Source organism: Agrilus planipennis, unplaced genomic scaffold (assembly GCF_000699045.2).
Source record: "Agrilus planipennis isolate EAB-ADULT unplaced genomic scaffold, Apla_2.0 scaffold143, whole genome shotgun sequence".
NCBI lineage: Eukaryota > Metazoa > Arthropoda > Insecta > Coleoptera > Buprestidae > Agrilus > Agrilus planipennis.
The window spans coordinates 585,152-604,447 of record NW_020438887.1 but is presented as its reverse complement, the minus strand read 5'-3'; the positions used below and the strand labels follow the sequence as shown (position 1 = coordinate 604,447).

General features: G+C 32.4%; 1 protein-coding gene across 4 annotated transcripts in view; it reads left to right on the top strand.

Moving 5' to 3' along the window:
- Window positions 1-18,953, top strand: part of LOC108737422 (TBC1 domain family member 24) — a 94,570-nt gene extending 75,617 nt beyond the window's left edge. For 2 of the 4 annotated variants that reach the window (XM_025981699.1, XM_025981697.1), the window contains exons 5-9: window positions 1,352-1,705; window positions 4,205-4,234; window positions 13,928-14,086; window positions 16,507-16,724; window positions 18,473-18,953. In XM_025981699.1, the coding sequence (XP_025837484.1) occupies window positions 1,352-1,705; window positions 4,205-4,234; window positions 13,928-14,086; window positions 16,507-16,724; window positions 18,473-18,623 (912 nt within the window). In that variant the 3' untranslated portion in view covers window positions 18,624-18,953. Of the gene's footprint in view, window positions 1-1,351; window positions 1,706-4,204; window positions 4,235-11,417; window positions 11,505-13,927; window positions 14,087-16,506; window positions 16,725-18,472 lie in introns of all 4 variants that reach the window. The other 2 variants (XM_025981701.1, XM_025981700.1) reach the window with 2 other exon arrangements.
- Window positions 18,954-19,296: the final 343 nt, after the last annotated feature.

The following is a 19,296-nucleotide window of genomic DNA, read 5'->3' as shown; positions in this document are numbered from 1 at the left end:
AGTTTTATCTAGAACACAATCATATTGTCCATTATTTCTTCGTAATTACCTATAAATTTTACATTTTGAACGTTTCTTAGCCTAGATCATTTATTTTGAGTTGTATTTCTTTTGCGACGTTCAAATGAAACTGTACCAAGTCGGGAGGTTATAAATTTTTCGAACATTAATTTGGCAGACCTCGACGTATGTTAAAGACTTAACAAACACTGCAGCGGTCCAATAAAGTCGAGTCCGCATACTATATAATAAAACATCACTTAAAATAGCCACGTAGCCAATATGCATAATATCATACAGGCTGACTCAATTAAAGCCCTGTTGTAACGCACCTGCGACACTAGGTATAAGATATACTCTGCTGACAGTTAACTTTAAAAAAGTAAAAGTCTCCGTTTTGAAAAATAAAAAAAACGGAAACAATTTTTATGTAACGTCAAAATATAAATAGGAACCGTTTCAGTGAATCTAAAACAAACAGCTTAGATTTAGAAGAATGTCTATTTTCAAAAACAAAGCGAGCGTTTCACCAAAATTAAATCAAAATTTAAAAAAAAATATGTAAATGCATGTGAGTATCTAAGAAAAAAGGCCTTTTTTTCTGTTTGAACATTCTTTTTTCGCTATAAACGTCTCCTGGGAAACACAGTGGATTTCGGGTATAACGACAACGAAAGGACCCTGTCATTTCGTCGTTATATCCAGAAGTCATTACAGGCAAAGTTAAAGGAGATACACACACTGTTTATCAATTTTGAAACAATTTTCGGCTTTTTTTAACAGTAAATGTACATCTAGAAGTCACACTTATTCAAAAGTTAAACACACTTGCTACTCAGGAACAACGGTAGAGGTCACCACACTTGTTGACTATCTGTGTGAATGTAAACAAAAGATAAGAAAGCTCTTTGTGTCTTTAGCGGCCGACTTCGGTCGCTATATCTGCATCGGATTACTAGGGATTTGTTACAAATGATTTATTAAAAACAGTCGTTACACCCGAACTCGGCGTTACATCCGAAGTCGCTATAGCCGCATTAATTTTGTACTAAAGTGTGCTTTAAATTCAAGGGACTTACATATGACGTCGCTATAGCACAATGGTCGCTATAACCAATAAATGAAATCCACTGTATAATGAAATTTCGGTTAAAAACTAGGCAATAAGAAGAAATTTACCTAGCTGCGCTAATTTTTACTGTATCACATTGTAATTTTTCAGTTTTTGAAGACAGAGCAGGAGAAATCAACAAACTGTACGTTCTGCCGTGCTGTGGTTATTGTTAGTTTTAAAATTCGAATTTAGTATTAAGAGAGTGGTAAAAATTGTTGCAAAGAAATTAATTTTTAGGTTTTCTACAGAGTGGCAATGGCAATCCTAGTACTGTTTCACAAAAGTTCGTCGAACAGTTCGTCGGACTGGGCAACAGAAATACAGAAGATAGGAGTCGAGAACGCGTTGGCGAAGTTTTGCCAGCACATGCCCGTCTCGCCGCAGAAGGTGCTCAAGACCGCGTTCGGCATACGCGGCCTAAGCTCGGCGTACATCTCGCGAGTATTTATCCGTACCGAGATGGTTCTCAAGAGCAAGACCGTGATAAGCGGCTCGAGGCAGCTCGTGCGACCCAGGTCGACCGAGAATCTGCCCAACAGCCAAAGCCAAAATAACATACAAATGGTCTCGCACACGCTCACTATTCGAGAGGTAAGCAACAAAACTTATTCTCTTATTTTCGTATCTTATATCTTTGTTTTACATATACGATGAATTTAAGCCCCTATTTCTATTTTTGTCGTGGTTGAATGAATTAGGGAGCGTTCAAGTATTACGTAACGCATTTTTTGAAGATTTTTGACCCTTCCCCCCCCTTGTAACTAGTCGTAACATTTTTATGTACCGCCTCCTACCATTTTTACCCAAAAGTCGCAAAAGTTATGTTGCGCAAATCGTATAACATGATTTATATGTTCTATAAATTTTTCTTTATTTTTTGGTTTTTCTTTAGCCGTTTTCCAAATTTCGCTGGCATTTTTTTTTCACAGTGCGCTGGCAAGTCAGCATGAGAGCCTTTTGAGGCCAAGAACAGCTGATGATACAAATCTCCCTCTTTTGAGGGCATTACAGTATAAACACTATGAACTCACTTTAATAACACCGACTACATCAACGTGCTTTGCATAAACACTAACGAATACTGACAACGAAAACAACATTAAATGACGTACAATACAATCGAGGGATTCCCCGTAAAACGTAAACGAAAAGGGTTGCCAACTTGGTAGTTTTAATTCCCTGATTTTTTATTTAAAAAAAGAAACAGTGTTACGTAACGTGTTGAAAGAAAGACCCCCTCCCCCCCTGTAACGCATCGTAACGTTTTACGAGACCCCCTTCCCCCAAATTGCGTTACGTAATACTTGAACGCCCTCTTGCCGTGGTGACAAGGAATTGGCCGATTCAATAGTTTGAAGCTGAATTAAGAAAAAAGGCGATTCATTCATAAAAATCCAAATAAATGAATTGTAAAATTAAGTTTCAACTCAGACCAAACTAAACTAATACACTCTGACCTTCAGGAGGTGCATAGTCTCATTTTTCTTTTTGATATTTTCTACCTTTTGAAAGCTATTGTTGTACTTAATTGTTAATTAAAGAGAACTTTACAAATTAAGAAGTTTCTGGAAAGTACATTTTGATGATTAAACACTAAGTAGTAAAGTTCACAACGCCTAAATGATTTTTTCAACTTTTATAAAATATCACAGAGATTGAAAACGTATTCGTTTGTGTCGGCCCGAACGTAATGATTTTGTATTTGCACCATTTTCTTTAGACTCCTCCCATATTACAAATCCCAATACAACACAGGTTTTTTTGAGAAAATATCCGCGCGATAAAGAAAAATTTACAAATTTTTTATCTCCATCGCAGTGTGTTTTTAATTTGCCTTCCAGGATAGCCAAATCCTTGTCACATGACTAGTTTTTTGTATACTTAATCGTTTATTTATTGCAATTTGATAATGGTCAAATTATGAATTATATGGAGACGTAGCAGAATTTTACATAACTACGTACAATTATTATGTTGCAATTAATATGCCTAAAGCTCCTTCCTATTTAATTAAGCAAATGTAGCTAACAAAATTTTAAAACGAATAACTATTTGAATGGAAACTAATAAAAGGTTTTCAGAGACGAATACACAGTTAGGTAAAAGGAAAATTGATTGTATTAAAATGAGGGTAAAACAGGCTTTTATTTTCCTGTTTTTCCTAATTTTTTGTGAATGAGAACGTTTAAACAGAAAACATTTTATACAATATAGAGATAACGAATTTCGTTTGAGAAAAGGGATTGCCATGCATTTTTTTTTTTTTTTTGAAGTTTGCTTGTTCTCTTCGTACTTATTTTACCCTTTGTTTTTTTTGTTTGTAAATAATTGCTGTCCGTAATGTACGTTTTATTTTATTAACAGGTATTACTGTTTTTGTTTGTTTTAGTTATTTATTTTTCTTTCAGTTAACAACCTCTTACTTCTATTTGTTCTTTGGTTTTTTTGGTCACATGTATTTGGGCATGGTTTAAGGCATTTTAATAAAATCCGCCTTCTCTAAAACATCAAAAATTCTAAAAGTTATTTACATCCCAATAATATTTACAATTCTTTATTTTTCTTATCTTGTTTACTTTTACTTTATTTTCACCAGGCGGGAACTGGGAATGTTATTGTACATGCAGGTATACAGGGTCCAAAAGCATCGGGTATATTTTACGTTTGATGTATTGCAATAATTATTTGTAGCTTTATTAATTAATAATTATAAAAAAGAATCGTTTATCCTTAAAGTTCTTTTTACGATTGTTTTATTGATCCTTAGATATTTTACGATAAATAAATTATACAGTGTGGTGGTTTTTGCTCTATGTCACCTTGTATAAATGTATGTGCATTGAGATTCTTAATAATTGGTTAATTAGTCTTTTAATAGTCAGCTGTTTAAATATTTCAGTAGTGTATTTGAGACCTTAGCGATTTTTTTTTTAAATTATTATTGTTTTATTCTAGTGCTATTTTGACTAATTAACAAATTGAGTACATGGTCCAGTTTAATTAATTTTAGCAAATTTTATGTGATGTATATAATATGTAATCTCTGGAGTGGGGTGAACAATTTTGTAGAAACGGTCATTTCCATTTCAGAGTTTGTCGGAAGAGACGTACAATGAAATGGTATCGTATTATTTTTACAATGATGAATAAGCCTTATAATACCTTTAATTGTTTACTTGTCCCTTGTGTTAATGTTAACTGACATTTTTTGTGCATTGCCCGAAATAGAGATTTCCGATTTTCTTCCATCGAATAAGGACTATTCCTTTTCATGAACATTGTCTGTTTTGCTAAATTTTGCAATAAGCTTGGAAGTAGCAAAAACTTCGCAATACAAATAAATAAGTACTTTTAAAATTATTCCCGAAAAAAATCGTTAAATATCGAGTCAAATTCGGAAGGCGAAGTCCGTAATAAATCGTTGAACTATGTTAGAACTTGTAAATTTCGTCATCTTAAAATGCTGTATAAATGCTAAATACTTTTATGGAAAGTTTTTTTCTAATTGCGCTAGTTAAAAACTTCTGTGATCGGGTCAAATTCGGAAGGCAAAGTACATAGCTGCATACTAATTCTTTTAAACACAGTAGGTGTAGTATTTATATGTAGAATATCGTTACACTGTGGTGCTGGTAAAGGAAATACAACATCCAGATGAATCAGATAATAAGGCCGGAAGGTGATAAAATAACTATTTTTTATTAATTCAAAACTTCATCGTGGAGTTCGTCCTCCTAAAATGACCCGACTAATAATAATAAGTATAAGGTTAATGAACGGGATGGTAATAAAAGAACTACTTTTTCATTCAAAACTTCATTGTGTAGTTCGCCTTCTTACAATAACCCAATTAAATCATTTTTCGTTTAAAAAGTTTATGGTTGGGTCAAATTCGGAAGGCGAAGTATCTAATAGTCCATTAAACAGCGCTGCAGCCCGTAGTAACCGTGTTGATTAAGGACATTCATGATTGGATAATGAAATAGGTGGAGGGTGGATAAATAACCCGATAAAAAAATAATAGTTTTTCATTGAAGACATTATCGCGGAGTTCGCCTTCTTAAAATAACTCGATTAAATTATTTTCTAAAAGGTTTTATTTGAACCGTATTCGTTAAAAACATTTATGGTTGGGTCAAATTCGAAAGACGAAGTACCCAATAATCCATTAAACAGCCCTGCAACAGTAGTAACCTTGTTGATAAAGGACATTCATAATTCAATAATAAAATAAGTGGAGGGTCGATAAATGACCGGGTTATAAATAAATATTTTTTCATTGAAGACCACCGCGGAGTTCGCTTCTGAATATAACCCGATTAAATTATTTCCTAAAAAGTTTTGTTTGAACCGTATTCCTTAAAAATACTTATGGCTGGGTCAAATTCGGAAGGCGAAGTACGCAATAATCCATTAAACAGCGCTGCAACTTGTAGGAACCGCGTTGATAAATGATAATCATGATTCGTTAATAAAATAAATTAAGTGGAGGGTCGATGAATGATCCGGTAAAAGATAAGTAGTTTTTAATTCATAACATTATCGCGGAGTTCGCCTTCCTAAAATGTTCCAACTGAATTCTTTCATAGAATGTGTTGTTTGGGCTGCATTGCTTCCGGAGGGACTACATATTGTAAAGCTTACGGTATTATAAACTTCAAATAATTATAATTTTGAATTGCGCTCACAAAATACCAAAACGGATCGATTTGGACGGATTTAACCAGTGTGTATATATCGTAAAATGAACGCGGAATGCTCTTAAAAAGATATATGGACTTTTTAATGTTTTAAAATAATTTAGCTGAAACGGATCGTTCTGTAAGTTTTGCCAAGTTTATTTTTCATTATAAATATTGCTGTTGTAAAACACATTTCCTCTAAAAAACGCATTTGCTCGGCTAGGCTTAAATGTTCTATAATTGTAACTGTAATTGCTTTGAATACGAATATTTACAAAAACATTGGTCGCGCTCACATTAATTTAAATTACGGTTTCAGCACCTCGTTAAAATTATAGTTAGCCGTTTTATACATAATGTACATGCATACGGACTTTGTCAATATTTCCAGCTAACATTCGTTTTGTTATGACGGCTAGGTGAGTGGATATTGCAAAATTGGAAAAATTTACAATGTGGCGAGCGACGCACATTAAAACTCCCTGGGATGAAATGGGTACGATCAACTCGTTTCATCATCACTTTTATGATTCGTAAATGAAATTAAATAAATCATTATAAGATAAATTAAAATTGTCAGTCGTCTTATAAATCTAAATAAAAAGGAGTAACTTCAGTGTAATATCTTTCAAAAAATTTTGCGATTTGTACCAAAAAGCGCCTGTTTTTTCTCACTCAAGTTCCGTTAGTTTTCATCCCCTTACAGGGGTGTCTCAACTACTTTACGTATGCACATTTCGATATCTTGTATTCAATATATGCTTTAAGTACTAATAACTATTTAGTATTTGGTTTAAAACAAAATTTGTGAGTGAGAAAATGGAATTTTTCATTCGCTTTTTTATTTGTTCTTTAGATTTATAGGGTCATTTCGTTTTTTTTTTGTGGAAATGAAAGACAGTTTTCATATAATAAACAAATACTTTATTAAATTATATATTGACCGTTCTGGTCCAACACCTTTTGCCATCTTTCTGGTAGTAGCATAATTCCACGCTCATAAAATTTTTGGTCTTTGCTGGCAAAAAACTGATCGAGGAGGTTTTTGACCTCCTCATTTGAGGTGAAGGTTTTACCGTCTAAAAAATTTTGGAGTGACCGGAACAAATAATAATCCGATGGTGCCAGGTCTGGAGAATATGGTGGGTGTAGCATTGTATCCCATTCAAGCTGTAAAAGCTTTTGGCGAGTGACCAAACTTGTGTGAGGTCTCGCGTTGTCTTGGTGAAACACTACACCTTTCCTGTTGATTAGTTCTGACCTTTTCTGTTGAAGTGCATCATTCAGTTTGTCCAGCTGATGACAGTAGACTTCCGAATTAATCGTTGTGTTATCCGGTAAAAGCTCAAAAAAAACGATTCCTTTAAAATCCCACCAAACAGACAGCATCACCTTTTTTTGGTGAATATCGGCTTTGGAAATGGTTTGAGCCGGTTCATCTTTTTTGCTCCATGACCTCTTGCGTTTGACGTTGTTGTATACAACCCATTTTTCGTCCCCAGTGATGATGCGCTTCAAAAACGGATCATTTTCGTGACGTTTGAGAAGCGAATCGCAGACGTCAATGCGGCGACACAGATTTCTCTCTGTGAGAACATGGGGAACCCATACATCGAGCTTCGAGGATAATCCCAGGCCTTTCAAGTGGTCATAAACTGTTGAATTTGATAAATTTAACCTCAATCCGATCTCACGTGTTGTTATTCGCCGGTTCACATCAACTAATGCCTTTATCGCGTCTTTATCAGCTTCAACCGGCCTTCCCGAACGTGGTGCATCTTCGACATCAAAATTGCCGGATCGAAATTTAGCGAACCAGTTCTGGCACTGGCGTACTGTCAACACACCTTCTCCATACACATCAGTCAATTTCTTTCTGGCTTGAACAGCATTTTTACCCTTTCTGTAGTAAAACAGTAAGATATGTCGAAAATGCTGCTTATCGCTCTCCATATTTAAAAGGGCACCAACCAAAAACTACTTCTTAGAATTAATTGGAATTTTTCACACACAAGCCTTGCTATATGAGCTCTCAAGGCATATAAAAATTATACGGCTTAAATGTGAAGTTGGGTGCAAAAGAATACAATTAAATCCTCTGTCGGGAAAAAACGAAATGACTTTCCGAACAACCCAATATTTTACCATCAAAATAGAAACACCTCCGTCTAATTTAATTAATCTAATTTTAATTTAAACGCAAACAATAGTTTGCTTTTTGATGTGTAACATCTTACGGCTCGGTATGTACGTAGGTGGAATTATCAGTAGAATTTCTTGAATGCAACGGGAAATGCCTTACCGGAAGTAGGGAGAGAGGCGCGCGTTCGAGAGAAAGAGAAAAAAGACACAGCTGTCAGCCCGTTCGATCTGTTTGTAAAAACGTAATTGTTACTATAATTAACATTCTACACATTCAAAGTTTAAAGTCAATTTCTTCTCATGCTGTGTTATTAAATCCCTAGTGTTTAATCATTATCGACTATCCCAAGACCTATTTTAGTTAATTTGGTTTTTGCGAAAAATACATGTAAATAATATTCTACCTTTTTATCCCTTTTTTGAAACCTGACCTTGCAACCAAACAGTTACAATATTTTTGACGAAAAAAATCACAAAAAACAAGCTACTTAGCATAGCCACTGTTTCGTTAACTTTGAAATTATTAAGAAAGAAAAATATTACTTTTCATTTTACGATAGCTGAATATATGAATGTTAATAATGACATTTGCAAGTTTATTGAAACATTAACGAAAGATATGTTGCTTCAAAACAACTCTAAGAATATATGAAAACGTGTCCTATTTGCAACTACTTTTTTGTTTAGGTAAATTAGAGAACAATTATATGAACATTAGTAAAAAATCCGGTACTATTCAGATTAACTAAAAATGTTAAAAAGGTAAATGCTTCGAAATTTGTTTGGGTTTCTTACTTTTACGAAGTCTCTTAAGATCAAACTCAAATTGGCAGAAGCAGAATGATAATAAAAAAAAGAAATAAAGTCACAATCCGTTTCAGTTGACCCTCTGTCGGATTATTCAGAATTTAGTATTCAGAAAGCAAAAACCCAACTAATAATACTACATCAATTGGGTCACTCCTCCCCTCGTCAGGCTAAGTCACACTTTCAGCAACCCCCTTACAAATATTGCGTCACAAAAGGCAGTCGGGGAGGGGGTAGACTATAAACTGTTTCTTGTGATAACAAATAGTAATGAGAATTACTTTCCTTCGTAATGAAAATTTTAAGAACTTCCAAGTAAAAAAATATATATAAAGTGCCACGCCCCCCTTGTTATATCTCGTCACATTAAGCAATACCCCCCCTCTTTATTCGAATGTATTTTATAGACGACCCAACAACCATCCTTTTGTTTTTTTGTTAAAAAGATTTGTAGAGTTCGGTTAATTTAGAACCGTTTTCAGAAAAGCAAAAATATTTTGAGGTAGGCGTGGTTGAAAAAACGTATTCCACTGGTTCACTAAATTATGCATTTTCGCTCATGCAACATAAAAAGAAAAATGCAGGAAAGGAAATGCATAAGTCTAATTCGATGAAGGTTTTATACAGCGTAACATGAATCATCTACTAAAGATAATCGTTTTGAAAACAAACATCAATCGGGTTTATTAATCAAAGGTAGTAATGTTCACATTATAACCTACGTAAAAAGTGATGACAATGTTGAAACATTTTGAGGTGACGTCTTATAATTCGGTAGAGCCGGCTGCACGCACGAAAAAACATGACTCATGCTTCGTTACCTCGCTCTGAGGCGTTCCATTTAAGGCTTGAAGTGCAAGCGAGAGCGCGGAACGAGCGACAAAGAGGCACAATCGGCCTCCGCGTTCGGCAGCGTTCGACATCTGTCTCTCTCCTACTTGAGTGAGCGATGGGTCCGCATGGACAGCTGCTATACAATAATACATTTCCATTTACCTCCTTCTCTATATCCATACAAAATATCTATCAAACAAATAAAATTAAAATTTTCTTTTTTAAAATGAAATAATTTCATCAGTATTTTCTTATGACGTTGTCACGTTCAATTATCGTCAGTAAACCGACTTTACAGACAACCGATTTTTTTTTGTTTTCAAAAGGGGCTCTATTTGCAGGGTTCTCGTCTAATAACTATGCTACACAAGACCCCCGGTCCTGTACAACAGTAGAAATTGGTACATTTTGAATGCTCACTAAAATTTTATTAAGTGAACCGCCTGAAATAGAAAGAAAATCATATACGTGACGCGGAAAATTGAATTTATTTTGAATAAGTTGGAAATGATACAGATTTTTGAAAAATAACGGATACAACTGTGTCTTCTGTAAACAATACAAAAAAAGTATGACAGGTACGAAACCTAATTCGTTTTTTTATTGAAGTTTTCTTGCTATGAGTTACCATCTCTTGTATCTGCAGGTCGATAAAATGTAAAATTCGGCAAATAAATGGAAGAAATTCAGGAATCTCTATATGTTAATGTCTGATGCAGTTTCACTTTCTACCTTTCAGCAAGCACTTCACACAGAGTTGCTCATGTGGTTTTAACATTTTTTGTGCTTCATAATAAAGCAAACGAGCCAAATCGTATCATTTTCTAACATGCCATTTCACTCACGTTTCTTCGACCTATCATCTGTCATACTAATGGGACAAACCGGGCTTTTTTCATTTATACGTAATTCTCTGAAGAAAACTTACCTCAGGAATTACTCTTTATTATTTCGAAAAGTGGATTCAAATAAAAAAAATTAACAACATAAAGAAATATAGAAGTTCGGTTCTTTATGCTTCAACGCTTAAAGTTTCACCTTCGAGCACAAGTCGTTTAAGTAAAAGTTTCATTCATAAATAAAATTACTATTATATGTATCTACACCATTGTCGATTGTATTCATTGATGCAAAGTGCAAAGGCTATTAAACGCTTTTAAAAACAAAACAGATCAATTTGAAAACAGTTACCTATAAGAAGGTGATCAGTATTTTTAATTAAACAACAAAAACAATTTTTTATTGGACGTAGTCCTTATAAATTGTGGTCATTGTTGAAATTTGAGGAATATATTTATTACATCTCATAAACAATTTTTTTAATCTAAAGTTAAAGAATAAAATTATTAAAAAAATCTAGGAAAGTTGGTTACATATAAAAGATATGTGCAATTTCGAAAATATTGATTTGTTTTTCTTTCCAATGAACGTATTTTTAGCATAGCGATCGACTGAATAACAATTTTCAAGTGTAAATATCTCATTATCTATTGCAAATTGACGAAAGGTGATTCAAGCTGTTTTTGTAGATTATTTTATTACCTATCGATTTTATCTGGATAATTTTTCTGAGAAATTTGCAAAACAGTGGTTTTTACATAGGGTGGTTTTTACATCATTTTTCGACAATGCTGCTTAGTTTACACGTCAAGACGATTTAATGTCTCCCTTCACTGGACTATACTTAATGCAAATAAAATTGTACCTAGTACTCTCTATCTATTAGTACTTTATTCCTACATTAATTTTACTACTTGTAACTGTCAGTATTATTGAGTGTTATAAATCCATTAAGTCGGAATTTCCCTGTGACTTGTTCTGTTGTGCTGCTAACAAAGGGGGCACATTCCCCCGGTCCTCGGTCGCTCTCCATGGGCATCTACCCCATACAGAACGTTGATTCACGAATAACGAATCACCAAGATGTAAGTTACCACAGCACCGATCACGTTCGATGTCGTCTATATCAATTAATTATCACCAAAATATCGAGCGCCACATTTCTTTCTTTTTCGTTTTTAATTTTCCTCTTTTTTTATTATACCCTACACACGCTTATTATTACCACCATTTTACATAAAAAGTCCGATTTTCTAGTTAATTTTGGTTTGCAGTGTAACATCGAAATTGTTTTTGCCAAAACGGTACACTTTGAATAGATTAAAAACATCTAAAAAAAAATATATAATTTGGTACTCACTCACCAAAAGTTCATATCAGTGATAACCTTTACAGTTTCTTTTCTCTGTTGTTGTTGTTGTGTAAATATATGTATATTCTATACAAACTATTATCGAAAAGGAATCTCATGTTTACTTCAAAATGTGAAAACAAAAATGTACTAGTAAGTGTATACTGATTCAACCACACATTAAACTGGTGATTCTTTCAAAGATTTTGGTAAATAAAATTGCTTATCTTGAAAAGTATTTTTAGGAAAAATTATGTCTACGGTGTGAATTTTATTTACAATGGTTTTCATTTCTTTCCTTAATTCGTATTAAAAGTGGAAATCAAGCTAAAGTTGGGATTGCAAACTAACTAGAATAAAGCCGTGTAACTGTGGGAGAAACGTTGATTTAATTTAAAATCCTATTTTGACTTGATTTTTATTTTTTGCTTACAATTTTTTGTTTTCTGTTTATTATTAGAATTAATGTTTTACAGTTATTTTTCCAAATTCTTCCGTATTTTAACAAGCAATTTTATCTTACATACATATAATTAACTATACAAAGATACTTAATACCACATTTACAAACGAAAAGAAAATTAGAAATGTACCGAAAAAATTTACCAATTTATCTCTTACAGAGCCCTGCTTATTTATACCTTGCAAAATGGTTTCCTTTGCACAATCCTGTTTTCCAAGATCCTGACACACATTCCAAGATTAGAAAAACGGTTCGCAATCATTATCCTATATTAAGTATTATTAGCAAAATTAAGTCGCAGCTTTACTTTTGAAATATTTTTGTGCATTTACCAAAAAAATTAAGAGTACAATGCCTCACACATTTTTCGTTGTCCTTTACACTTTAAGAAGCCGGACTAAGATTTACAGTAAAGAGATAATTTCCTTTTTTAAGTTGAAAACATGTTTATTCTTATTATATCTGCGTATGGATGTCGCATACTTATGAATATTTTGTTTATATATTAAATCAAGTGTGTAAAAAATTTAATTCTCGACCGTCTCGTATTGTGTTGAACATTGTGTTTGCATATACCTTCTTTAAACTTTTACGTGTTTATGAACACGTAGTGCGAATGTCGTGTTTTTTTTTCTTGTACCTGTAACTTCTATTTAACACAAACTGTTAAAGTGGTACTGTTAATTATCTCATGCAGGCAATCGCAAAAAGTTGCGTTATTTGTTGATTGTATATAATAAACATAATGTACACACGTATTCCTAAAGAAAAGCTGCGACTGTCTTCACTACCACCAACAACACATTTCATTAATTTTCATAGCATATGCACTGCAGGGTGTAATTATTAGTAAACATAATTTTCATGTCTATAAAAAAAATAACAGTAATATCTCATTATTTTCGAGTCAATACAGTAGAGAGTGAAAATGAAATGCGTACATAAAAATTAAAATTTTTTTTTTTCTAGCTTTTACTCATCGTGTGCAACATTCGTTTATTAGTTTTAATTTGTTAATTAATCAATAAAAACTTCGGTTCGCTGTGAAAAGCTTCTGAAAGCTATTTTTGTTCGTAATAAACAGGAAGATAAATAATGATTTTGTCATTAACAATTTTGTTATTGATTTTCCTTGAGAAAAATACGCCCACGTATGTAGCATTTCCTCTAATTTATGTGGCATAAAAATTAATATTTTGGAATTGAATATTAACTTGCAGTATCTAATAAATATTATAATAATAATTGAAGATATTTTAAAATAACTACACCCGGCAGTGAAAAATTCACAAAATCATACATTCAATATAAAAGCGCACCCGCTAATTACAACATAAACAGCACCCATAATCGCAGATCATTCAAACATACAGACGTGTGTCACCTTCATACATATAATCAAACTGACACTGCGCTTTGATATTGTTGGCTTTTGTTATTTGTTGGATAGTTTAAAAAAAAAGAATAACAGTTTGGCTTGTAAATGTCACCGAAATAATGTTATAAACTAATCAAGCATGGCTAAAAAACAAATGATTTTTTTAATGGCAGTTAATAATTGAATTGATTACCGATGCTCGGTTTTTGTTCTTGTGGTTTTTTGAAACCGTCAGTAGTCATGCTTAGGACGTTTTGCAACTGTTCATTGACGAAATGGGAATACATGCATGTCATTATTGCTCCTTATTATTTAGCTATTGACCCTCTGGTCCTGGTTGCCCGTAAGGATCACAATGTACCAGCCGATTTTGCTCTACACCACGGAAGAACACGGATGCTCGCTGACGACGTTCTTTGTACGTGTTGAACAACATGAACCAACGCTGCTCATGATCAAAACTTGTAATAACGAGGTAAGAATCATTTTAGAAAAATACGCATTTATAACTTTTTATTTACTTGATAATCCCATACTAATTTCGTAGTTTCTAGAAATTTGTATAGAAGCAATTCCATTACACTCAGAAAAATGCTTTAAGAAAAATTACTATAACGTTGTAGAGGTCGTTTTGTAGAAAATGCAACTCAAATTTGTAGTAAAGTTAAGTAACGGTAAACTTAAATTTGACTATAAAATTGTAGGAGAAATATCGACAGAGGCTCAGACGAATTCCTTACAATTTGAATGAAATATTTACAACTACTTCGTGAATTTCATTACAAAATGTAATAGTAAGATTAAATAAATTTTGTAGAAAATATAAAGATAAAATGTAGCAATTTTTATTGAATATTTATTTGCGTTTCAGTTGTAAACAAATATGCTACAATTTTGTATATTTTTTTTGTTAATAATTGTATAGAGATATGCTACAACGAAAAGTAATTTTTAAGAGGAATTTGCAGTACATAACGTTGTAGTAGAGAGACAAACAGTTTGTAGGAAGAAAAGTAATTACAATATTATATTAATTTTCACTACAACTTGTTTCTGTCCCTATAATCGCTACTAGTTGTAATGAAAAGTTCTACAATTGTAGAAGTTTGTTCTGCAGTTTTTTCTGAGTGTAGGATTAATTAAGAAAAGCGCTTACCAAAATAGACTTGAAAAACGCGAAAAATGCTTAAGTATGTATTATATTTTAGAAAATGAAAATCCTTGTACGCCAATACAGATATTTTCTATCTAGAAGGTTTCGTCAATGTAATTGTGAATTGTGATGTCTGTCACGATTTAAAAAGTTATAAATCAAATGGTATACCAAGTAGATAGTAAGTAAATTAAATAAACAGATTAGGTACTTGACTTATCTGTCAGCAAATACTAGATAGGAAAATATAGATTAGTAGATGGAATTATCTAGAGGACATTCAAAAAGGCTAATCGTAATTACTTATTACTTATGTAAGTATGTATTTTAAAAGTTATTTGTTGAGAAGTACACTACAAACGTATATTTTTATGGGAAATCACAGCAAAAACATTGAAAAATTATATGTAGGGCTAGTGAGATCTACAGATACATACTTAAGCGCAAATAGTTCGAGAAACAACAAAGCTTTCAAAAAGACGTCGAGTATCATTTTGTGTTCTTGATAACACATAAAATTTAAAGTTCCAACAAATAATACAATATTTTTTCTTCCACTCATATTTTAATTAATTGATATGTATAAATTTTATCGAATGTTGTAAAAGTAAAATGATAACAAACAAATACGGTTTACGTACACTTCATTTTATTATTATAGTAATATAGTATTTGTAAAATATTTAATAATACAGTCCGATTTAAATTCAAACCACACCATCAGGTCCCTTAAAATTTAGTAAAAGATACGATAGTAGGGTACCTAGAAATGTAGAATACCCTTTTTAGTTTGTGAGATATTCGAAGAAAATCAAACTTTTAGATTTTATTTAACTCGAGATATTTATAATAATAATAATAGGAAATCATAGCCAAATAGGAGCAAAAAAGTTTTTATTGTACTAAAACCAACACCAACGTTTCGCTTCTGGTTTGAGGCTTAGGTACCTTGATAAATGTTTCGTCTTTGCGGGACCATCATGGACATTTAAACTTACGGGCTTTTTTTCTTTTTAAAAGGAATATGTACTACAGCATACGGTAGCTAACTAATTCTCGACGTTACCAAATTCTTTTCAAAAAAAGTTAATTCCAATACTTAAAATTTGATTATGATACTGCAAAGGAACTAAAAAAACTGGAAAGAGAATGTTATCTGTATCTTTCAGTAGTCTGATTGTAATTGAAATATTTCGAGTTAAAGAAAATCCAAAATTTTACAAACTAAAAAGGATATTCTATATTTCATTAGACAACTTTTGCCTCCATTTAAACGGCATCGTATTCTCCTATGACAGTTAAGGGAATCCCCATGATTAGCGTCGAATTTGAGACATACTGTTTATAGACAAATAAATACGAAACTTACGGAAATTTTGTTCAAGACCTACCAACAAATGATTTAAAGTACTCAAAGATTAAGATTATTGTAGCTATGACATAATGCATGATGTGAATTGTCATTATCGATCGATTCAGTAGTTAATTGTAGATGCAAAACCCATTAATAACTGCACCTAGGCTTACAATTAAGCGTATGCTCCAAATAGCTTCAAATTTTTCCTCAATTAAGGCAATTTATAATATTAAAATAATTTTAAAACTTTCTTGAAAATTTTTGCTTTAATTAGCCAAAGTAATAAACAACTATTAATTTCCTCGAATATGTTTCTAGATGTTTTAAATAAAATAATCAAAAATAAGCTTTGCTTTATTCTGAAAAAATAAATTGCGTGTATTAGGTTTTTGGCGCATACTGCTCGACAAAATGGGGTGAACGAAATCTTAAAGACACCCAGGGTCAAAGACAGGCATACTTTGGAACTGGAGAGACTTTCCTGTTTTCGCTTTATCCAGAAAGGTCAAAATACCCTTGGGTCGGGATAGACGGAGACAAGGTGGATCACGGAGCGGAACTGTTTATGGCCGCGGACAACAAAATGATCACAATAGGCGGAGGGTAAGTAGAAGTTGTCAGCCTTAACCCTTATTCTGTTATTATTTTTAAATTTTGTGTAGTGACTATCGCAAACTATGTATTTTTTTACTGAAGTAATTAAACAATTTAAGTGTTTGGTTCCAAATTTATATTTATTTTCGTTAAAATGAAAGGATAAGTGATGTTTTATTTAGATTTTGTGCATAATGGCCAGCGTGAAGTCTGGACTATACGGTGGATGGTCGTTGTTTTCCTCTATGACAATGCACAACCACAATAGAGGCATTTTCGATCATTTGCCTTACAGTGCGTATAGTCCAGACTTCGCACCTAATGCTTTTCACCTCTTTCGACAGTTGAAGGCACGGCTGAATAAATTTTAATCTTTGATAAAAAAATTTGTTGAAAAAAAACAGTCCCCGTAGTTATTTTACTAAAGTCAACTTTCAGTGTTTTACCCCCCAATAAAAACTATTTTTATGTAATTGTAAACGACTTGTCAGTCTTTTCAATTACATACATCGAAATAAATTAATTGTGGTTAACCAGTCATAATCGAAATTTTGTATAACTAGCAAGTACATTAATACGAAATGCGTAGGCTTTAGTAGTGAAACGTTCAAATTTACATGAAACGTGTCAGCTAAAATTCATTTATGCAAATTTGAAAATTATGGTCAATAAAAACTTAATAGTTTCTGCAAATGTACAGATGCTTGTGATAAAAGGCTAACATTTTTACGATACTCTTTGTAAATTTTATGTATTAGGTAGGTATATGTTATTGTGGCAAATAGGGAAAAATTAAAAAATAGTGCTCAAAAATTTTTATTGGAAAAGCGCCCCCCCGAAAAATGTACATAGAAACTAAAGCTATTTGGCATAGTTCTCAAAAAATATTAAATAATTTCATAATGGAAAGAAAAAAATAGGTCATTATAAAGAACCAGATATAAGGAATTCAGTTTTTTATGTTTGTAAAGGGTATTTCAAAGATATTTCCGAATGTACTTGCATATTTTTTTCCCTCGTTCTACATCTGAAATAACAAACTACGATTATAAAAAATTATAATTACCGGACGTTTCCTAAACTTTTTTTTTTTTTTTAAATTAATTCGCAATATTGTGTATTAACACTCCAACAGCATAATATGGAACCTTATGTAATCAACTCCTATTCGTACTTTTGCAGAAGCTCCTTCCAATGTTATTAATATTAAAATATTATAAAACATGACATTAGTACATTATACTGGTTTTACAATTTCCATTTTTTTTAATAATGACAAACCGTAAGGATCCAATATTAACCTTTTATAGAGAAGGCGGAATATAGGATTTTTATATTCCCAATCAATTTGTTCAGGATTTTTTAAAAGCTTTTATAATTGTTACAAAAACAAGCTTAAAAATATTCACGAGTAGTCCGAGTTTTACGCCGGAATACGTGTCTGTATGAGATCAAAATAAAAAAAACAAGTCTCGCCCAGTTTTTTAATTGAATCCAGCCAGACTGTGTAAAGATTATCTAATTTCCTTTTTTATTGTCGATATTAATAAACCGGCGGCACATAAATAACATAGGCCAAGTAGTAACCGATGCTAATTATTACATAGCGTAAAAGAAGACAACCTGTTGTTGTAGTTGCAAAGATATTTGTGCATCATGTTACATTTGCGGTTGCGTGTGTGTGTGTGTGTGTTGTTTGTACACGTAGCATAAATCTTAATCTGGCAAATAATGTTAATCGGATAATTTGATTACAGCGAAGGTCAAGCTATATGGTTGGACGAAAACATTCGATATGGCAAGACGGACAGATGTTCAACGTTCAACAATCCACCCCTATGTCCCAGCGGTGACTTCGAAGTCAGGGTACTCGAGGTATACGGATTTTCGAACGAACCGATGAATTAAAATTTAAGATAATATAAGAAATAAAAATAATCGAGTCGCAGAACCAACCAACACAATCAATCGAATCAAATCTGGTAAACCATTTAGCTTCTTGATGTCTTGTGAAAATAATTATTATAATAAATAATAATGTATCAATTTGCGTACGACGTGGTATGCATGCAACTTCTTGTAATCGTATTTGTACCTGTCCTACACGTAAATGTTGAAACTGTTGGAAAGAAATTGCCAGAAGACGAGCTTGAGCATTCCAAAACGATTTTTTTGTTTTTTTGATGGAATTAATTGGAAATGGGAGAACGAACGAGAACGGGTGCTGCCCTCTATTAAGAGGGCTGCTTCCGGACGATTTTTGTTGCTTATTCATTTTTATTTTTTTGAAATAAATGCATATGAAAACAATTAATCAAATACGAAAAAGTGCCGAGAACAAATCAACATTAAACTTCTGACATAATAGAAATCTAGTCGATTCTTTGTTAATTAAACGTTAACAATTTAATTACAATTTATTATTACTATTATTAACATTAACTTAGCGTTAAGTTGTAAGCTTATTGTACAATAATGTTTTGTTTGTATAAATTTGTACATACCGAGTTAGTTGTTGTAAATTTATTGTATATTTGCAGAGAGAGGCCACGAGAGCTATAATTCTGTTATACTATTATTA